At 45.1% G+C, this 16,726-nt stretch overlaps 1 protein-coding gene across 2 annotated transcripts in view; it reads left to right on the top strand.

Moving 5' to 3' along the window:
* The window catches only part of KIF6 (kinesin family member 6), a 309,007-nt gene that overhangs the window by 12,019 nt on the left and 280,262 nt on the right, over nucleotides 1-16,726 (top strand). For both annotated transcript variants that reach the window (XM_088445329.1, XM_088445328.1), the window contains exons 2-3: nucleotides 2,679-2,788; nucleotides 12,035-12,109. In XM_088445329.1, the coding sequence (XP_088301455.1) occupies nucleotides 2,679-2,788; nucleotides 12,035-12,109 (185 nt within the window). The remainder of the gene's footprint in view (nucleotides 1-2,678; nucleotides 2,789-12,034; nucleotides 12,110-16,726) is intronic.

Raw genomic sequence — 16,726 nt, 5'->3', positions numbered from 1 at the left:
GATCATTCCAAGAAAATTGTTTTGTTAGTTAAAAAACAAAACCAAATAAATGAAGCATTTCCAAAGAGGAAACTATCGTGACACAAAGTTTCAGCGTCCTGCCCAATTTTAAGTGCTGAAATGCGCCCTGTCCTTATTGAGGCACCCCGGAACCCCCGCTGATCACATGCTGACGTTGGCGTGTCCACGGTGCCCCGCCTCCCACTGTGCTGCTGCGCCTCTATCTGTCACCTGTCCTGCCGTCCCTACTGTGGCTTTGTCACGTCTGTGAGGATTTGTGGCTAATAAAACTCATTGCCGGGTGAATTTATGCCATGTCACACAGCACCTGTTCACAGTGCGGGGAGAGCTTGGGGGCAGCATAGCATCTCCGTGCGTGCTGGGCATTCCCCCTAGAGTGATGGAAAGGATGCCACAAGCAATGCCCCTAACCCAGAGGTCACACCCTTCTTTCGGATGTGTCCTCTATCATGATCAGCACCCTGCCCTAATTAAAACCTAGAATGAACACTGTAACAATTTGTGACTCTATAAAGGGACTATTATATGGTACTAAATACTTAGCCTTCAATAATTGAATCTGGGAGCACAGTGGGGTCTCGGACATCTCGGACAGTTTGTGCTTTGTAAATAAGGGCCCACGGACAGATATACACATGGGAATTACAGTGACTAGATGGTTTATCCAGAAATTTCCCCCAAATTGTTTCTTTTATTTTTAGTTTTCTCATGGAAATATCACACAGATGTTATGTGTAATTTACTGTAGACTGTTCAAGTGGTTACTAAAACATATATGTATATATGTGTAATCCTTGTGTCATTCCTTCTGACGTATGTAGGCCATTGTTGCCTTAGCTAAGACCTTATACATGACATAGTCATCCATCTTTGCTCTGTTTAATACAATGTCAGGTTATAGTTAGACACGTAGGTTTATAATATTTCTGAGTCACACTACGCTGACCAGCAGTGGTTCTTCATACTGGTAATCCGACAATTGTGTGCTCATATGCTCTTGTAAATGATTCAACCCGAACAGATCCCAGGGGCCCGGGATCGCTGTATCCCCAACATTCACTGCTGGTGTCTGACTATTCTCTATATCTGCCGATATTTTACCTTCTGGTCATCACTTCTATAGATTGTGTTTGGATTCTGTAGTCACATACAAATGTCTGTGTAGACCTTTTTTATTTCTTAAGGGCTTTTCTGATCATACCTATGATGTTACAGAGGCGGATTTATTTCCCCATCCCATGTAAAATAAGTTTTTTCTTTTTTCTTTTGCCTTGTTGTACCCCTTTTTCCACCGCTTCAATAATCTGGTTTATTACCGGGGCTACCCCCTGCTTGCAGCTTAGCGGAAAAGTGTCTGTGAAAGATAAACCGGGTGACCGATCAGAGTTGAACCCAGGAAGGACCCCGGTAACGGTCTGATGTAAACAGCATGACTCAAAACCAGCGGATTGGCTGGCGTCAGTAGTGCTGGGAGATTGCATTGTTTCCAAGTGTCCACTATAAACGCTGGAAGACACTGGACATGGGAGAGCCGGGTCCGGGGTGAACGGCTGGACCCGAGAAATAACCCGCCAGTGTAAAAGAGGTAAAGCCTGGCTCCGACCTGTGCTCAGTGTCCTGGGTTGGAGTTGGGTTTTTGGTGGAATAGGGGCATTATTGTGTAAAAACAACTTGCTTAATGCATCTGAATGTTATAGTAAATATATATATATATGAGAAATCCAGTGCGATTGGCACTCCCTTCAATTCTATTATAAGACCGTGGTGCCTGCCAGACCAATAAATACAAACACCCATCCACGTACAGCGGCACTCGTCGGACACAGTTTTTTTATCAGTGAAATATATATATATTTTTTTTTAATGAGCTATAAAGCTACTAATTATATTTCAGCATTTCACTTTGCCTGTGGTTATTTGCCTGCTTTGTTCTGTACGCTTTGCCAAAACATCGATGTTTAAATATATCGTAACAATAAGTGATTCTGATTGTAACAGTGTCTATTCTTCCCTATTTTGTATGTAACATTGGGGGAGGAATGAATGAATGAAATTAGGTAATAATAATTGGAAATGTGTGGCTGACGTAATTCCTTATGGATCATTTAATAATTTTATTTTAGAGACATAATTACACCAAATCAATCGACCAGCATTTAGCTTGTATCTATCTAGCGCAGAACAGACAATGAAAGCAAGCGTCTGATTGGTTTTGAACTAAGCCACAGAGTCCATTCACCTAAGAGCAACTTACCTTGGTAAAGAAACCCTATTGGCAGTTAGTGTTCATTCTAGCACCCTGCACCTGTCACAATCCATGCAGCTCCTCTTTCCTGCCTGGGGTGTCGCTCTCTGCTCTGGTGCTTCTAGCGCTCTCAGCTGGTTCAGCAAACTTCTGAGATACAGACCACAGTGTGCTAGAAACACTAAAGCAGAGAGTGACACCCCAGGCAGGAAAGAGGAAGTGCACTGGTTGTGACAAATGCAGGGTGCTAGAATGAACACAAGGCCGCAGTATTAGGAGAGAGCACTTCTATACTTCTATTATACATGCTGATCGCAATGTCGCTCATCTGCTATAGATCCAGGACACTGTACCGTATAATAGGTTGGGATCTGAGCATTAGATTCTAATCTTTGTGTTCTATCCTTTTTAGATCTATTCTATTAGTAATGAAGAGGTCGGGACCCCGTCTTTGGAGATCATTGTGCCCCGGGACTTGGCAGATGGATTTGTGAATAACAAGCGGGAAAGCTACAAGTTCAGGTACACTGATAAACTGCAAGCCAGAGGGGATACGTTACATAAATACTGTGGCTCTCTGTATCTACCAGATATTTGCTGCTTAGATAATGGACCAGTGCCGGGATTGTGTGGGTCATCTCCTATATAAGTGTTATGTATCTGGGCCTCCCAATAGTACTTCTAGTTCTAATATATATCCCCCAATACATTGTTAAAATTATAACTCAACTAAATAATCAAATCCAGTTTATTTGGGTCTGTAATTCGCTGAGGCCCCCCAGTCAGCATCACATTTGATGTTCTCAGTTGCATGGGATCCGGGAAGGGTTAAATTAATGGAATTAGGGGGTCATTCAGACCCACTCGCGAGCGGCAGTACGCTCGCAAGTGGGTCGATGGTCCCCACTGCGCATGCGCACGACGGAGGGAGCTCCGTCGTGCGCATGCGCGAGACCCGGCGAGCGAAGGACTTTCCATCGCTCCGGGTCTCGCACCAAAGGGGGCGTGCTGTCGATGTTGATTGACAGCACGCCCCCTTTGGTGGGCGTGCCGGGGGCGTGCCTGCCAGACGGAGGCGTTCCCATGGGAGCGCCTACCGTCTGAAGCCGGCCCCACTGACATCACTAGTGATGTCGGTGGGAGTGATTTTGGCTCTGATAGAGCCAAAATCCCTCCAGGGCTTGTGGTTGAGAAACCCGACCACAGGGTTTCACTCGCAAGTCCGATGTTCGCGATGGTCAAGACCATCGCGACCATCTTGTTGGACGCTCGTATATGCTGTGGGTGGTGACCCACAGCTATACGAGCGTCCAGGAGGACTCTCCATTTTAATGGAGGAGGGCCCTGATTCAGAGCGAGCGTTCTGGTCAGAGCGTCCGGCTCTGAATCAGGGCCTTAGTTCTTTAGCTGTTGTTTCTCTATATGTACCAATAATTCATCCCTTTTCACCTCTCTTGTTTGGTTTATGGCTCCTTGGATCAAAGCATTTGGGTGACGTCTGTCCGTGAACCTTTGCGCATGGGTTGAACGTTACTTTTCAGAAATGTCATTGATACTGGAATATCTGTTAATTCAATGAAATTGAAAAATTTGAATGCTCATTTCCATTTATTTAAGTGACAACAAATAAAATGCATGTATGGTATCTACAGATTTTTATTTTTTTAAAATATTTCTTTATTGAAGCACAATAAGTGTGTGCAATAATACAAAAATTACATATATAAAATTGACATTAATATTAATATGAACAGTGACATATTTATGGCATGTACACAGAAAATTAAACATCTGAAAGCTGATACAATAACTAATCAGTAAATATCTGTGCCGATAGGTATCTACAGATTTAATGTCCTGGATTGTTATTATTGACCCAGCCAGATCTCCATTAAACAGTGGGACTAGATGGGGATCTATAGCTGCACTGACATCTATATGCACAGGTCTCTGGACTGTTACTAAGGATTGGTTACAGATTGGCTATTTGCACATTCACAGAGAGGATACATATGCACATGCAACTTTTTTATTACATTTTTAAACAAATGGCTACATAAACATACTATAATTGTCTGAGAAAAGAGCACACAGCTGGTGCCTTAATGAGTATGTTTAGATAACTGTTATATTTGTGCAGATCTACCGCTATTGAGTTGTTTCTGTATTATTGTTTGTTAAAATTTAATATGCTAGATATCATCTTGTGAGATATATTTGTACATTTAGTATAAGACATTTTCTTTGTATTTATCTGGATTGTGTGTCTTTTGGGTCCGGGTGAGACATTGTGGCTCTATCCTTTATCTATATACTAATTGCTATTCGGAATAAGGGTGTTGGGAGACCCCTAGGAGAGCTGTCGGGAGGTGGGTGGCGCATACATATATCCTCCATAAATAGCGTACCTTCAGCTATGATATCATACTAGTGCTGATAAGAAATTAAATAAACTGAAAAATAGACGAAAGTGCTGTGCCCCAGTACATAATATCCTTTATCGCCATTATCGGGGCTATTTACCATTGTTCTATTCCAGGGGTTAGGGAACTTTTTTACCTTGTACCCCAAAATATATTTAGATACGCCGACGTTACCCCCTTGATTTGAAAGGAAGGAAATCATGTAGTAGTGCCCCCATATAGTGCCCCAGTAGTAGTGCCCCCATATAGTGCCCCTGTAGTAGTGCCCCCATATAGTGCCCCTGTAGTAGTGCCCCCTTATAATGCCCCTGTAGTAGTGCCCCCATATAATGCCCCTGTAGTGCCGCTTGTACAAAAAAAACACTTACCTAAATCCCTGTTTTTGCATCCACCGCCGTCCTGTCCGCCCGGCTGCTCCTCGGAACTATGGGAGAGATGTCATGACGTCTCTGCCATAGTGCGCATGGAGAGAGGCGGAAGCTGGAGTTCAGAAGAGAACTCCAGCCTCCGGCTAACGCGGTGCTGCAGGGAAGGAGCCGGGTGCCCGCTGGTAATAACTTCTCAGCAGGCGTCTGGCTTAGAGCCTCCCTGCGGCACAGCCGGGCATGCATATGAATCCTTCTATATTATAGAATGATTCATATGCATGCCCGGCTGTCCGTCCATTACACCCAGGAATTTCATTTTTACCCCATGTGGGGTAATTTACCCCTGTTCCCCGACCACTGTTCTATTCCAATAAGCAGCTCTCCAGTTGAATGGAGAAACCTTCTCTCTTGCTGCTGATTGCTTGGCAAGAGATTACACTGCGGTGTGGATCTCCCTGACCTACAGATGCGACTTGCCTGGCGTGAGTGAGCCACCAGGTGCCATGATACTCTGCTAGTGCCAGGGGCATCTTTTTTTGTGTCTTTGTTTGCCGAAAATGCTTTGAAGTCACAATACGACTGGGAAGCACCAGCAGACTGTGCTGATTATTGTGATATGTGACACGTGTATATCTGTGTGCACCTGAGTCTGTATATGGGAGACTGTGCTGATTATTGTGATATGTGACACGTGTATATCTGTGTGCACCTGAGTCTGTATATGGGAGACTGTGCTGATTATTGTGATATGTGACACGTGTATATTTGTGTGCACCTGAGTCTGTATATGGGAGACTGTGCTGATTATTGTGATATGTGACACGTGTATATCTGTGTGCACCTGAGTCTGTATATGGGAGACTGTGCTGATTATTGTGATATGTGACACGTGTATATCTGTGTGCACCTGAGTCTGTATATGGGAGACTGTGCTGATTATTGTGATATGTGACACGTGTATATCTGTGTGCACCTGAGTCTGTATATGGGAGACTGTGCTGATTATTGTGATATGTGACACGTGTATATCTGTGTGCACCTGAGTCTGTATATGGGAGACTGTGCTGATTATTGTGATATGTGACACGTGTATATCTGTGTGCACCTGAGTCTGTATATGGGAGACTGTGCTGATTATTGTGATATGTGACACGTGTATATCTGTGTGCTCCTGAGTCTGTATATGGGAGACTGTGCTGATTAATGTTATATGTGACACCTGTATATCTGTGTGCTCCTGAGTCTGTATATGGGAGACTGTGCTGATTATTGTGATATGTGACACGTGTATATCTGTGTGCACCTGAGTCTGTATATGGGAGACTGTGCTGATTATTGTGATATGTGACACCTGTATATCTGTGTGCACCTGAGTCTGTATATGGGAGACTGTGCTGATTATTGTGATATGTGACACGTGTATATCTGTGTGCTCCTGAGTCTGTATATGGGAGACTGTGCTGATTAATGTTATATGTGACACCTGTATATCTGTGTGCACCTGAGTCTGTATATGGGAGACTGTGCTGATTAATGTGATATGTGACACGTGTATATCTGTGTGCTCCTGAGTCTGTATATGGGAGACTGTGCTGATTATTGTGATATGTGACACCTGTATATCTGTGTGCACCTGAGTCTGTATATGGGAGACTGTGCTGATTATTGTGATATGTGACACGTGTATATATATCTGTGTGCACCGGAGACTGTGCTGATTATTGTGATATGTGACACGTGTATATATTTCTGTGTGCACCGGAGTCTGTATATGGGAGACTGTGCTGATTATTGTGATATGTGACACCTGTATATCTGTGTGCACCTGAGTCTGTATATGGGAGACTGTGCTGATTATTGTGATATGTGACACCTGTATATCTGTGTGCACCTGAGTCTGTATATGGGAGACTGTGCTGATTATTGTGATATGTGACACATGTATACCTGTGTGCACCTGAGTCTGTATATGGGAGACTGTGCTGATTATTGTGATATGTGACACGTGTATATCTGTGTGCTCCTGAGTCTGTATATGGGAGACTGTGCTGATTAATGTTAAATGTGACACCTGTATATCTGTGTGCTCCTGAGTCTGTATATGGGAGACTGTGCTGATTATTGTGATATGTGACACGTGTATATCTGTGTGCACCTGAGTCTGTATATGGGAGACTGTGCTGATTATTGTGATATGTGACACCTGTATATCTGTGTGCACCTGAGTCTGTATATGGGAGACTGTGCTGATTATTGTGATATGTGACACGTGTATATCTGTGTGCTCCTGAGTCTGTATATGGGAGACTGTGCTGATTAATGTTATATGTGACACCTGTATATCTGTGTGCACCTGAGTCTGTATATGGGAGACTGTGCTGATTAATGTGATATGTGACACGTGTATATCTGTGTGCTCCTGAGTCTGTATATGGGAGACTGTGCTGATTATTGTGATATGTGACACCTGTATATCTGTGTGCACCTGAGTCTGTATATGGGAGACTGTGCTGATTATTGTGATATGTGACACGTGTATATATATCTGTGTGCACCGGAGACTGTGCTGATTATTGTGATATGTGACACGTGTATATATTTCTGTGTGCACCGGAGTCTGTATATGGGAGACTGTGCTGATTATTGTGATATGTGACACCTGTATATCTGTGTGCACCTGAGTCTGTATATGGGAGACTGTGCTGATTATTGTGATATGTGACACCTGTATATCTGTGTGCACCTGAGTCTGTATATGGGAGACTGTGCTGATTATTGTGATATGTGACACCTGTATACCTGTGTGCACCTGAGTCTGTATATGGGAGACTGTGCTGATTATTGTGATATGTGACATGTGTATATCTGTGTGCACCTGAGTCTGTATATGGGAGACTGTGCTGATTAATGTTATATGTGACACGTGTATATCTGTGTGCACCTGAGTCTGTATATGGGAGACTGTGCTGATTAATGTTATATGTGACACGTGTATATCTGTGTGCTCCTGAGTCTGTATATAGGAGACTGCGCTGATTATTGTGATATGTGACACCTGTATATCTGTGTGCACCCGAGTCTGTATATGGGAGACTGTGCTGATTATTGTGATATGTGACACGTGTATATCTGTGTGCACCTGAGTCTGTATATAGGAGACTGTGCTGATTATTGTGATATGTGACACGTGTATATCTGTGTGCACCTGAGTCTGTATATGGGAGACTGTGCTGATTATTGTGATATGTGACATGTGTATATCTGTGTGCTCCTGAGTCTGTATATGGGAGACTGTGCTGATTATTGTGATATGTGACACGTGTATATCTGTGTGCACCTGAGTCTGTATATGGGAGACTGTGCTGATTATTGTGATATGTGACACGTGTATATCTCTGTGCTCCTGAGTCTGTATATGGGAGACTGTGCTGAGTAATGTGATATGTGACACGTGTATATCTGTGTGCTCCTGAGTCTGTATATGGGAGACTGTGCTGATTATTGTGATATGTGACACCTGTATATCTGTGTGCTCCTGAGTCTGTATATGGGAGACTGTGCTGAGTAATGTGATATGTGACACGTGTATATCTGTGTGCTCCTGAGTCTGTATATGGGAGACTGTGCTGATTATTGTGATATGTGACACGTGTATATATATCTGTGTGTACCGGAGTCTGTATATGAAGCACAAAGGAACTTGGAATGAAAAATGCTGCTGCAGAGACTCCGGTGCACACAGATATACAAGTGTCGGATATCAAATCAATCAGCACAGTCTCCTGGTGCGTCCTATTCACATCACATTGACACTTCGACACGTTTTCAGCAAATAGGTGCCCAGCAGCGGCGGAGTTTCACAGGACCTGGCGTGCCGAGAGGAGCTTTCTGACGCGACTGCAGCAAACATGTATAAGGACACATCTGTAGTGAGAACCAGCGCTGGGTATATAGCCTGGGCTGGTCACACTGTAGTGTGAGTCTCCCTGTCATAGTGAGAACCAGCGCTGGGTATATAGCCTGGGCTGGTCACACTGTAGTGTGAGTCTCCCTGTCCTAGTGAGAACCAGCGCTGGGTATATAGCCTGGGCTGGTCACACTGTAGTGTGAGGGCCTGATTCAGACCCACTCGCGAGCAGGTCGATGGTGGCCCAGTGCGCATGTGCACGACTGAGCCGGCTCCGTTGTGCACATGCGCGAGACCAGGATAGCGACGTGCAAACCGTCGCTCCGGGTCTCGTACCAAAGGGGGCGTGCTGTCGATGTTGAGTGACAGCACGCCCCCTTTGGTGGGCGGGCCAGGGGAGTGGCTGCCCAAACGGAGGCGTTCCCATGGAAAAGCCTACCGTTTGGGGCCGGCCCTACTGACATCACGAGTGATGTCAGTGGGAGAGATTTCGGCTCTGAGCCAAAATCTCTCTAGGGCTTGCGGCAACGAGACCCTACCACAAGGGTCTCGTCGCAAGCCCGATGGTTGCGATTGTCTTGACCATCGCGACCATCTTCCTGGCCGCTCGCTATAGCTGTGGGTGGTCACCCACAGCTATGTGAGCGGCCAGGAGGCCGCTCTAAAAAACAAGAAGGCCGGCCCTGATTCAGAGCGAGCGCTCTGTCAGGGCGTCCGGCTCTGAATCAGGCCCTGAGTCTCCCTGTCATAGTGAGAACCAGCGCTGGGTATATAACCTGGGCTGGTCACACTGTAGTGTGAGTCTCCCTGTCATAGTGAGAACCAGCGCTGGGTATATAGCCTGGGCTGGTCACACTGTAGTGTGAGTCTCCCTGTCATAGTGAGAACCAGCGCTGGGTATATAGCCTGGGCTGGTCACACTGTAGTGTGAGTCCCCCTGTCATAGTGAGAACCAGCGCTGGATGAGATAGGCTGTGTCTGTCACACTGTAGTGTGAGTCTCCCTGTCATAGTGAGAACCAGCGCTGGGTATATAGCCTGGGCTGGTCACACTGTAGTGTGAGTCCCCCTGTCATAGTGAGAACCAGCGCTGGATGAGATAGGCTGTGTCTGTCACACTGTAGTGTGAGTCTCCCTGTCATAGTGAGAACCAGCGCTGGGTATATAGCCTGGGCTGGTCACACTGTAGTGTGAGTCTCCCTGTCATAGTGAGAACCAGCGCTGGGTATATAGCCTGGGCTGGTCACACTGTAGTGTGAGTCTCCCTGTCATAGTGAGAACCAGCGCTGGGTATATAGCCTGGGCTGGTCACACTGTAGTGTGAGTCTCCCTGTCATAGTGAGAACCAGCGCTGGGTATATAGTCTGGGCTGGTCACACTGTAGTGTGTGTCTCCCTGTCATAGTGAGAACCAGCGCTGGGTATATAGTCTGGGCTGGTCACACTGTAGTGTGAGTCTCCCTGTCATAGTGAGAACCAGCGCTGGGTATATAGTCTGGGCTGGTCACACTGTAGTGTGTGTCTCCCTGTCATAGTGAGAACCAGCGCTGGGTATATAGTCTGGGCTGGTCACACTGTAGTGTGAGTCTCCCTGTCATAGTGAGAACCAGCGCTGGGTATATAGCCTGGGCTGGTCACACTGTAGTGTGAGTTTCCCTGTCATAGTGAGAACCAGCGCTGGGTATATAGCCTGGGCTGGTCACACTGTAGTGTGTGTCTCCCTGTCGTAGTGAGAACCAGCGCTGGGTATATAGTCTGGGCTGGTCACACTGTAGTGTGTGTCTCCCTATCATAGTGAGAACCAGCGCTGGGTATATAGTCTGGGCTGGTCACACTGTAGTGTGTGTCTCCCTATCATAGTGAGAACCAGCGCTGGGTATATAGCCTGGGCTGGTCACACTGTAGTGTGAGTTTCCCTGTCATAGTGAGAACCAGCGCTGGGTATATAGTCTGGGCTGGTCACACTGTAGTGTGAGTCTCCCTGTCATAGTGAGAACCAGCGCTGGGTATATAGCCTGGGCTGGTCACACTGTAGTGTGTGTCTCCCTATCATAGTGAGAACTAGCGCTGGATGAGATGCTGGATGTCTGTCACACTGCAGTGCGGACTATCCATGTCATAGTGAGAACTGCTATACATTGGTGTATTTGGCTTCTTAATTTTCGTGCCTCCCTTCATTTATATCAGTGGAATTTCTACAACTTATCTAATATCCATTTTAGTGGATGGGCCATAGAAATGAATTGGTATTGTAGAAATCAATGGGAAAAACTAAGCTTACCGCTGGTCAAACCTCTTTTTGTAAACCCGAGTGAGTATATACACATGGCTTTCTCATAGACTTGAATGATTTCAATAGAAACAGAACCCTGCACCACACCAGCATGCAGACACGTGCAGCTTTTATGTGTCTGTGGGTAACCGGCCTGAGAGATGATCTTTAGTTCTCCATAAATCATTAGATTTCTGTTTAGGCTTCATGTATCTCTACTTCTACATTTGTAGCCTGCCGATATATGTATAGCTGTAAGGTAAGACCACCTTTGCCTGGCAGAGCGTTCTGGAACTTGTAGTCTCACAACAGCTGGAGAACCACATGTTGCCTACGCCAGTATAGCATGGATACATTTTTCCACTTGAGTTCATACATTACTACAAACAAGTGAGTTGTTTATCTTCCCGGTGATTGAAAGAGTTTCACGTCATCCTGTAAAGAGAATAATTGGCAAAATGTTTTTTTTTTGTAGTTCGAATGTGTTTAATTTCCTTGGGCTGTGCCGCTAGACAGTGTACAAATCCAGCCCTCGGCCAGCCACGCACCTGGATTACCGCAGGCCCCGTTTTTATGAATATAGAATATATATTCCACATTAATAAGTTTTACTGCCCAGAACTAATCTCAGCCATCAATTTGCTGATAATAGTACAACAGAACATAGGGGAACTTTGTTTCCTTCTGGTTTATGAGTTACGGGATGACGACGTTTGTCTACAGAAAGCTAGGCTTCATGAATCAGGCTCTGTTGTACAAACGCAGGTGATAAAAGCTCATAATTATTGGATATTTTGCAGATTTCAAGAGGCTTTCGACCAAGAAGCAAAGCAAGAAGCAATCTTTGAGCGTATCGCGAAACCAGTAGCAGAAAGGTACAGTTACCATGTAGTGTTACATGTGCTTTATAACATGTTACATGATCTTATAATGGGGTGTGGATTGAAAGATCTACAGTAAAAAGGTAGACAATGTCTAGATAGACACGAAATGTTAGACAGTCAATAGGTCGACAGGGACAAAAGGTCGACATGAAAAAGGTAGACAAAAAAATGGTCGACATGTTTTTTTTTTGCTTTCTAACCCTAATCTTCACCCTAACCCTCACCTTGGTGCCTAAGCCTAAACCTCCCTTCTGGTGCCTAACTTTAACTGTTGGGGTAGGTGCCTGACCCTAACCGTCCCTTATAGTGCCTAACCCTCCTTCCTAGTGCCCAACCCTAACCGTCAGGGTAAGTGCCTAACCCTAACTGTCGGGGTTAGTGCCTAACCCTAAACCTAACTGTAACCCTTAAAAAAAAAAAAAAAAAAAAACATTTGTCAACCATTTTTGTGGCTACCTTTTTTTATGTCGACCATTTGTGCATGTCGTCCTTTTTGCATGTCGACCTTTAGTGCGTCAACCTTTTTATTTCCCTGTCAACCTATTAACTGTCTGTCCTATCTGTTGTCTATCTAGACATTGTCTACCTTTTTACTGTAGATCTTTAGACCGGATCCCCTTATAATGTGTTGCATGAAAAGGTCAGGTAACGTAAAGCAAAATAATTCTATTTTAGGCTTATGCTGGGTACACACTGTGCGATATATCGTTCAGTGCATCGGCACGTGTGTACACACAATATATCTGTGAGTGTCGTCGTTCAAAGATATATTGTGTCAGCCATGCAGCACGGCAGATGTGATATATCTAACATATATATCGAGTGCATCTGTCCGGGGGGTGTACCAGCGACCGACCGACCTGTTATGTTGACTGCAGGAACTGCTGACAATGACATCACAACTGGACGGGCAAATTTAAATGCTAGCCTGATTGTGATGTCTGGCCAGATATATCCAGCAGCCGATTGGTAATTATGCATGCTTACCAAAACGGTCGGCCAGACACTGGGTTGGCCAAGGTGTGTACCCCACATTATAAGGAGCACGTTCTATGTTGCTGCAATTAATAATTTTGTATCAATCAGGATTTCCCATTGCCCGCTGCCTTAAAATTCTCGCAGCCTGAGGAGTGCAACCTCTCCTAAATCCATCGATATAATTGGCCAGGTGTCATCAGAATATGTCCATCTATTGGGACAAAATACTTCTCCCACATTCTGATCCTTGGGAGGGGTTTACCTTAGAGGGTTTGTGTTTTCAGATTGGGGGTTCTGGGCACAAGATGTAATATTGCTCTATAAATCCTCAATTATTTTTTTAAATATTTCACGTGTTCCCTCTAGTGGTTGTGTTCCCTCTATGATATTAGAAGCATTTCCTAAACAAACAGGATAAAGACAAGACCCTGATGTGATACACAAAGCTGTCCGTATCCATGATGTGGGCAATGCATTATCACAGCCCCCATGTCATGATGAAAGATGCCTTTATTAGCTAAATAGTATTTGTTAAACATGCTTTTATCATTGTAATGGAGTGTCTGGACCATTAAATTAAAACTACACATAATTAATTGTCGGACATTGCGTCTGTACAAATGAGCTAGTTCTCCGGTCAACCAAATGGGGCTTATCTGCCAACAGCTGCCGTGCTTCCATATAAACCCCGCCAAGGGGCCGCAATAACTCCGCCACGCTGCAACCTGAGGAATGAGAAGTAATAGATGAGAGAAGAAGCCGCGTTTATCTCTGCTGCTTTCTGATTGTTATGTAAACACTTATCTCATTTCTTAGGAAGTCAAATAGGCCTTCCAAATGCAGACATCGCTATTTTATTGGCTTGTGCTGTCATCTGTCAGATTTACGTCTGTGTTTTCTATACAACTAGAGCAGGGCTCGGCAACCTCTAGTTATCAGTGTTCCGGCTAACATCTAGTCATGTGCAGTGTGCCAGTTCTTCATATAGAGAATATGTCATGCATTGTGAGCCACACAACTATAAAGTGGGGGAAGTAATGAGAACGGAAGGATCAGAGAATTGGCCAATTCTCCGGACGAGCTTATAAGTAAATCGGTTGGTTCAGGCTCATTGGCATTGGTTGCTGCCTATAAATGAATAAATAATCAAATTACTTTTTTAATTATAAAATAATGGGCTCTTAAATTTAAAACTCATTGTGCTCGATTCAATTCAGTGCGATGCTCCTGGAGCTATTCAATTCAACGCGCTGTTTGGCCCGAGCAAAGGATTTCCTCTCGCACCCCCCTGAGGGTGCGAGGAGAAATCCGACAAAAGTGCTGACCGCGTGGCTGATTTTCGGCTTTGCGCGGCGCTTTAGCCTCGCAGCCGGCACTTCAGTCGGAGAATGACAGTTCTCGCGACTAAACACCCAGGTTAACTGACAACTGTCGGAGCAAACAGCGAGGTGAATTGATTAGATCCGGGAGCTCCCTTCCAGGGCTATTCAGCATCACACTGAATTGATTCGAGCCCAATGAGTGTTAAATTTAAGTTTGAAACAGATTGGTCCTAGCTGGTAAACCTTCAGAGCCTTCAGTATCAGGCATCCGTGCCAATTGTTACACGCATGCCAGTGGTTGCCGACTAGAGGGTGCTTTTTTTTTCGCCTTTGGAGATGATGCATAACTGATCTGTGGATGCATAAAAATTTGCGGGTAGTTAAAGTTACAGGAAGTTAGCAGTATGTACAAATCAATAAATTTAATATATCTAAGGGTGGAAACCCATAATGAAAGATGTGTTATGTGCATGACTCCCCTTCTCTCATCATGACACTGTCGCCTGTCACATATAATCACAGGACCCACCTACAAGATTGCTTACTAGACCTATGAAATGGATCTATCCCTACCAACTCCAGAAACGCGATCATACTGATGACCAGGAAATGAAGAATTATATCACAAGGTTCTATCTTTAGGTCCGCAGAGAGCACAATCTTTCCTAACCACATGTTCATCTTTATAATCTATGTATATGTATATATGTATATATATATATATATATATATATCAAATGTCCTGACTGACTCATCAACGCCCAGCCCAAACCCCTGGACCTAGAAATATGAAAATCGGGGATTATATTCCTTCCATGACATAGATGCCAACTAAGTCGAAATTCGACTCCTAAGGGGGTGAAAAGGACTAAAATGTTTCCGTCCCCCTGTGCAATGTCCTGACTGACTAAAGGGGGGTATCCACTAGACGATAAAGTTGAACGATAACGATAAAATCGTTCGATGATATCGTCAGGTTCAGCATGTTTGCAGATGATTGATTTTGCCTGCACTGAACGACATATCGTTCAGTGTGGGCACGCTGCAGTGTAGTGAACGACTGAACGATAACGATATCTTTTCGCTGTCGGGTAGTGGATACCCTCCTTTACTCATTGTGGCTGCAATATTCAATCACCAACTGTCATCCCAAGTGCTTCCAAACATCACTGCCAGTTGGTGTAGCTCCCCTATTTGAATAGTGAGGGAAGGGAATGTTTAACTACAGAGGTGAGAGGGTTGAAAATGTGTTACTACACAGGTGGGGACGAGAAATGTCAAATGTGTTACTAAGGGGTGAATGAATGGAATTTGTTACAACATGGGTGAGGGAGCGGAATGTGTAACTACATGAGTGAGCGGGGAGCTCCGTCATGCGCATGCGCGAGACCCGGACAGCGACAGCCAAGCTGTCGCTCTGGGTCTCGCACCAAAGGGGGCGTGCTGTTGATGGTGACTGACAGCACGCCCCCTTTGGTGGGCGTGCCGGGGGTGTGGCTGCCAGATGGAGGAGTTCCCATGGGAACGCCTACTGTCTGGGTCCGGCCCCACTGACATCACTACTGATGTCAGTGGGAGTGATTTTGGCTCTGATAGAGCCAAAATCACTCCAGTTCTTGCGGCCACGAGACCCTACCGCAGGGTCTCGTCGCAAGCCCGATGGTCGCGATGGTCTTGACCATCATCATGGACGCTCGCATAAGCTGTGGGTGGTAACCCACAGCTATGCGAGCGTCCAAAAGGCTGCTCCACATTTAAATAGGACGGCCCTGCGCTCTGGTCAGAGCGTCCGGCTCTGAATCAGGGCCTTAGACAGTAACACACATTGTTTTGTCCTGAAGATTCTTTGTTTGCCTTTGGTTTTTATGCAATTGAGTGTGGACTTTAGGGAGTCAGGTTATTTTGCATTTAAACCGATGTGATAAAAAGCTACCAAATGGTTGTACAAAACCAGGGTCACTCTGTGCTGGTTGTTCACAGGGAGATTCATTATCTGGAAATTTGGCTGAACAGTCGGTGATCCCTGATTGGGCCAGGTCTATGGCTGAGGCCATAGGTGAATTATGTCACTCAGGCAAATTATATGGTACCCTGTGCTCAAATTCCTAGTTTGTCTGGTCCATCAGTAGAGCACAGATGGGCCCAGGATATGGGACGACGACTCGCTGAGATGGCAGCGTCCCTAAATAAAATGGTAATGTCAGCAGGGGCCACAGACGTTCAGGTCAGTCCTCAGTGGATTTTCCTGGCGATGAGGCTTCAGCCACATCTGCATAGGAAGAAGGGGAATTGGATTATGACTGGGAAA

The sequence above is a fragment of the Taudactylus pleione genome, unplaced genomic scaffold (genome assembly GCF_031769625.1).
Source record: "Taudactylus pleione unplaced genomic scaffold, aTauple2 ptg000378l, whole genome shotgun sequence".
Taxonomy (NCBI): Eukaryota; Metazoa; Chordata; class Amphibia; order Anura; family Myobatrachidae; genus Taudactylus; species Taudactylus pleione.
This window is presented reverse-complemented; position numbering and strand designations above follow the sequence as displayed.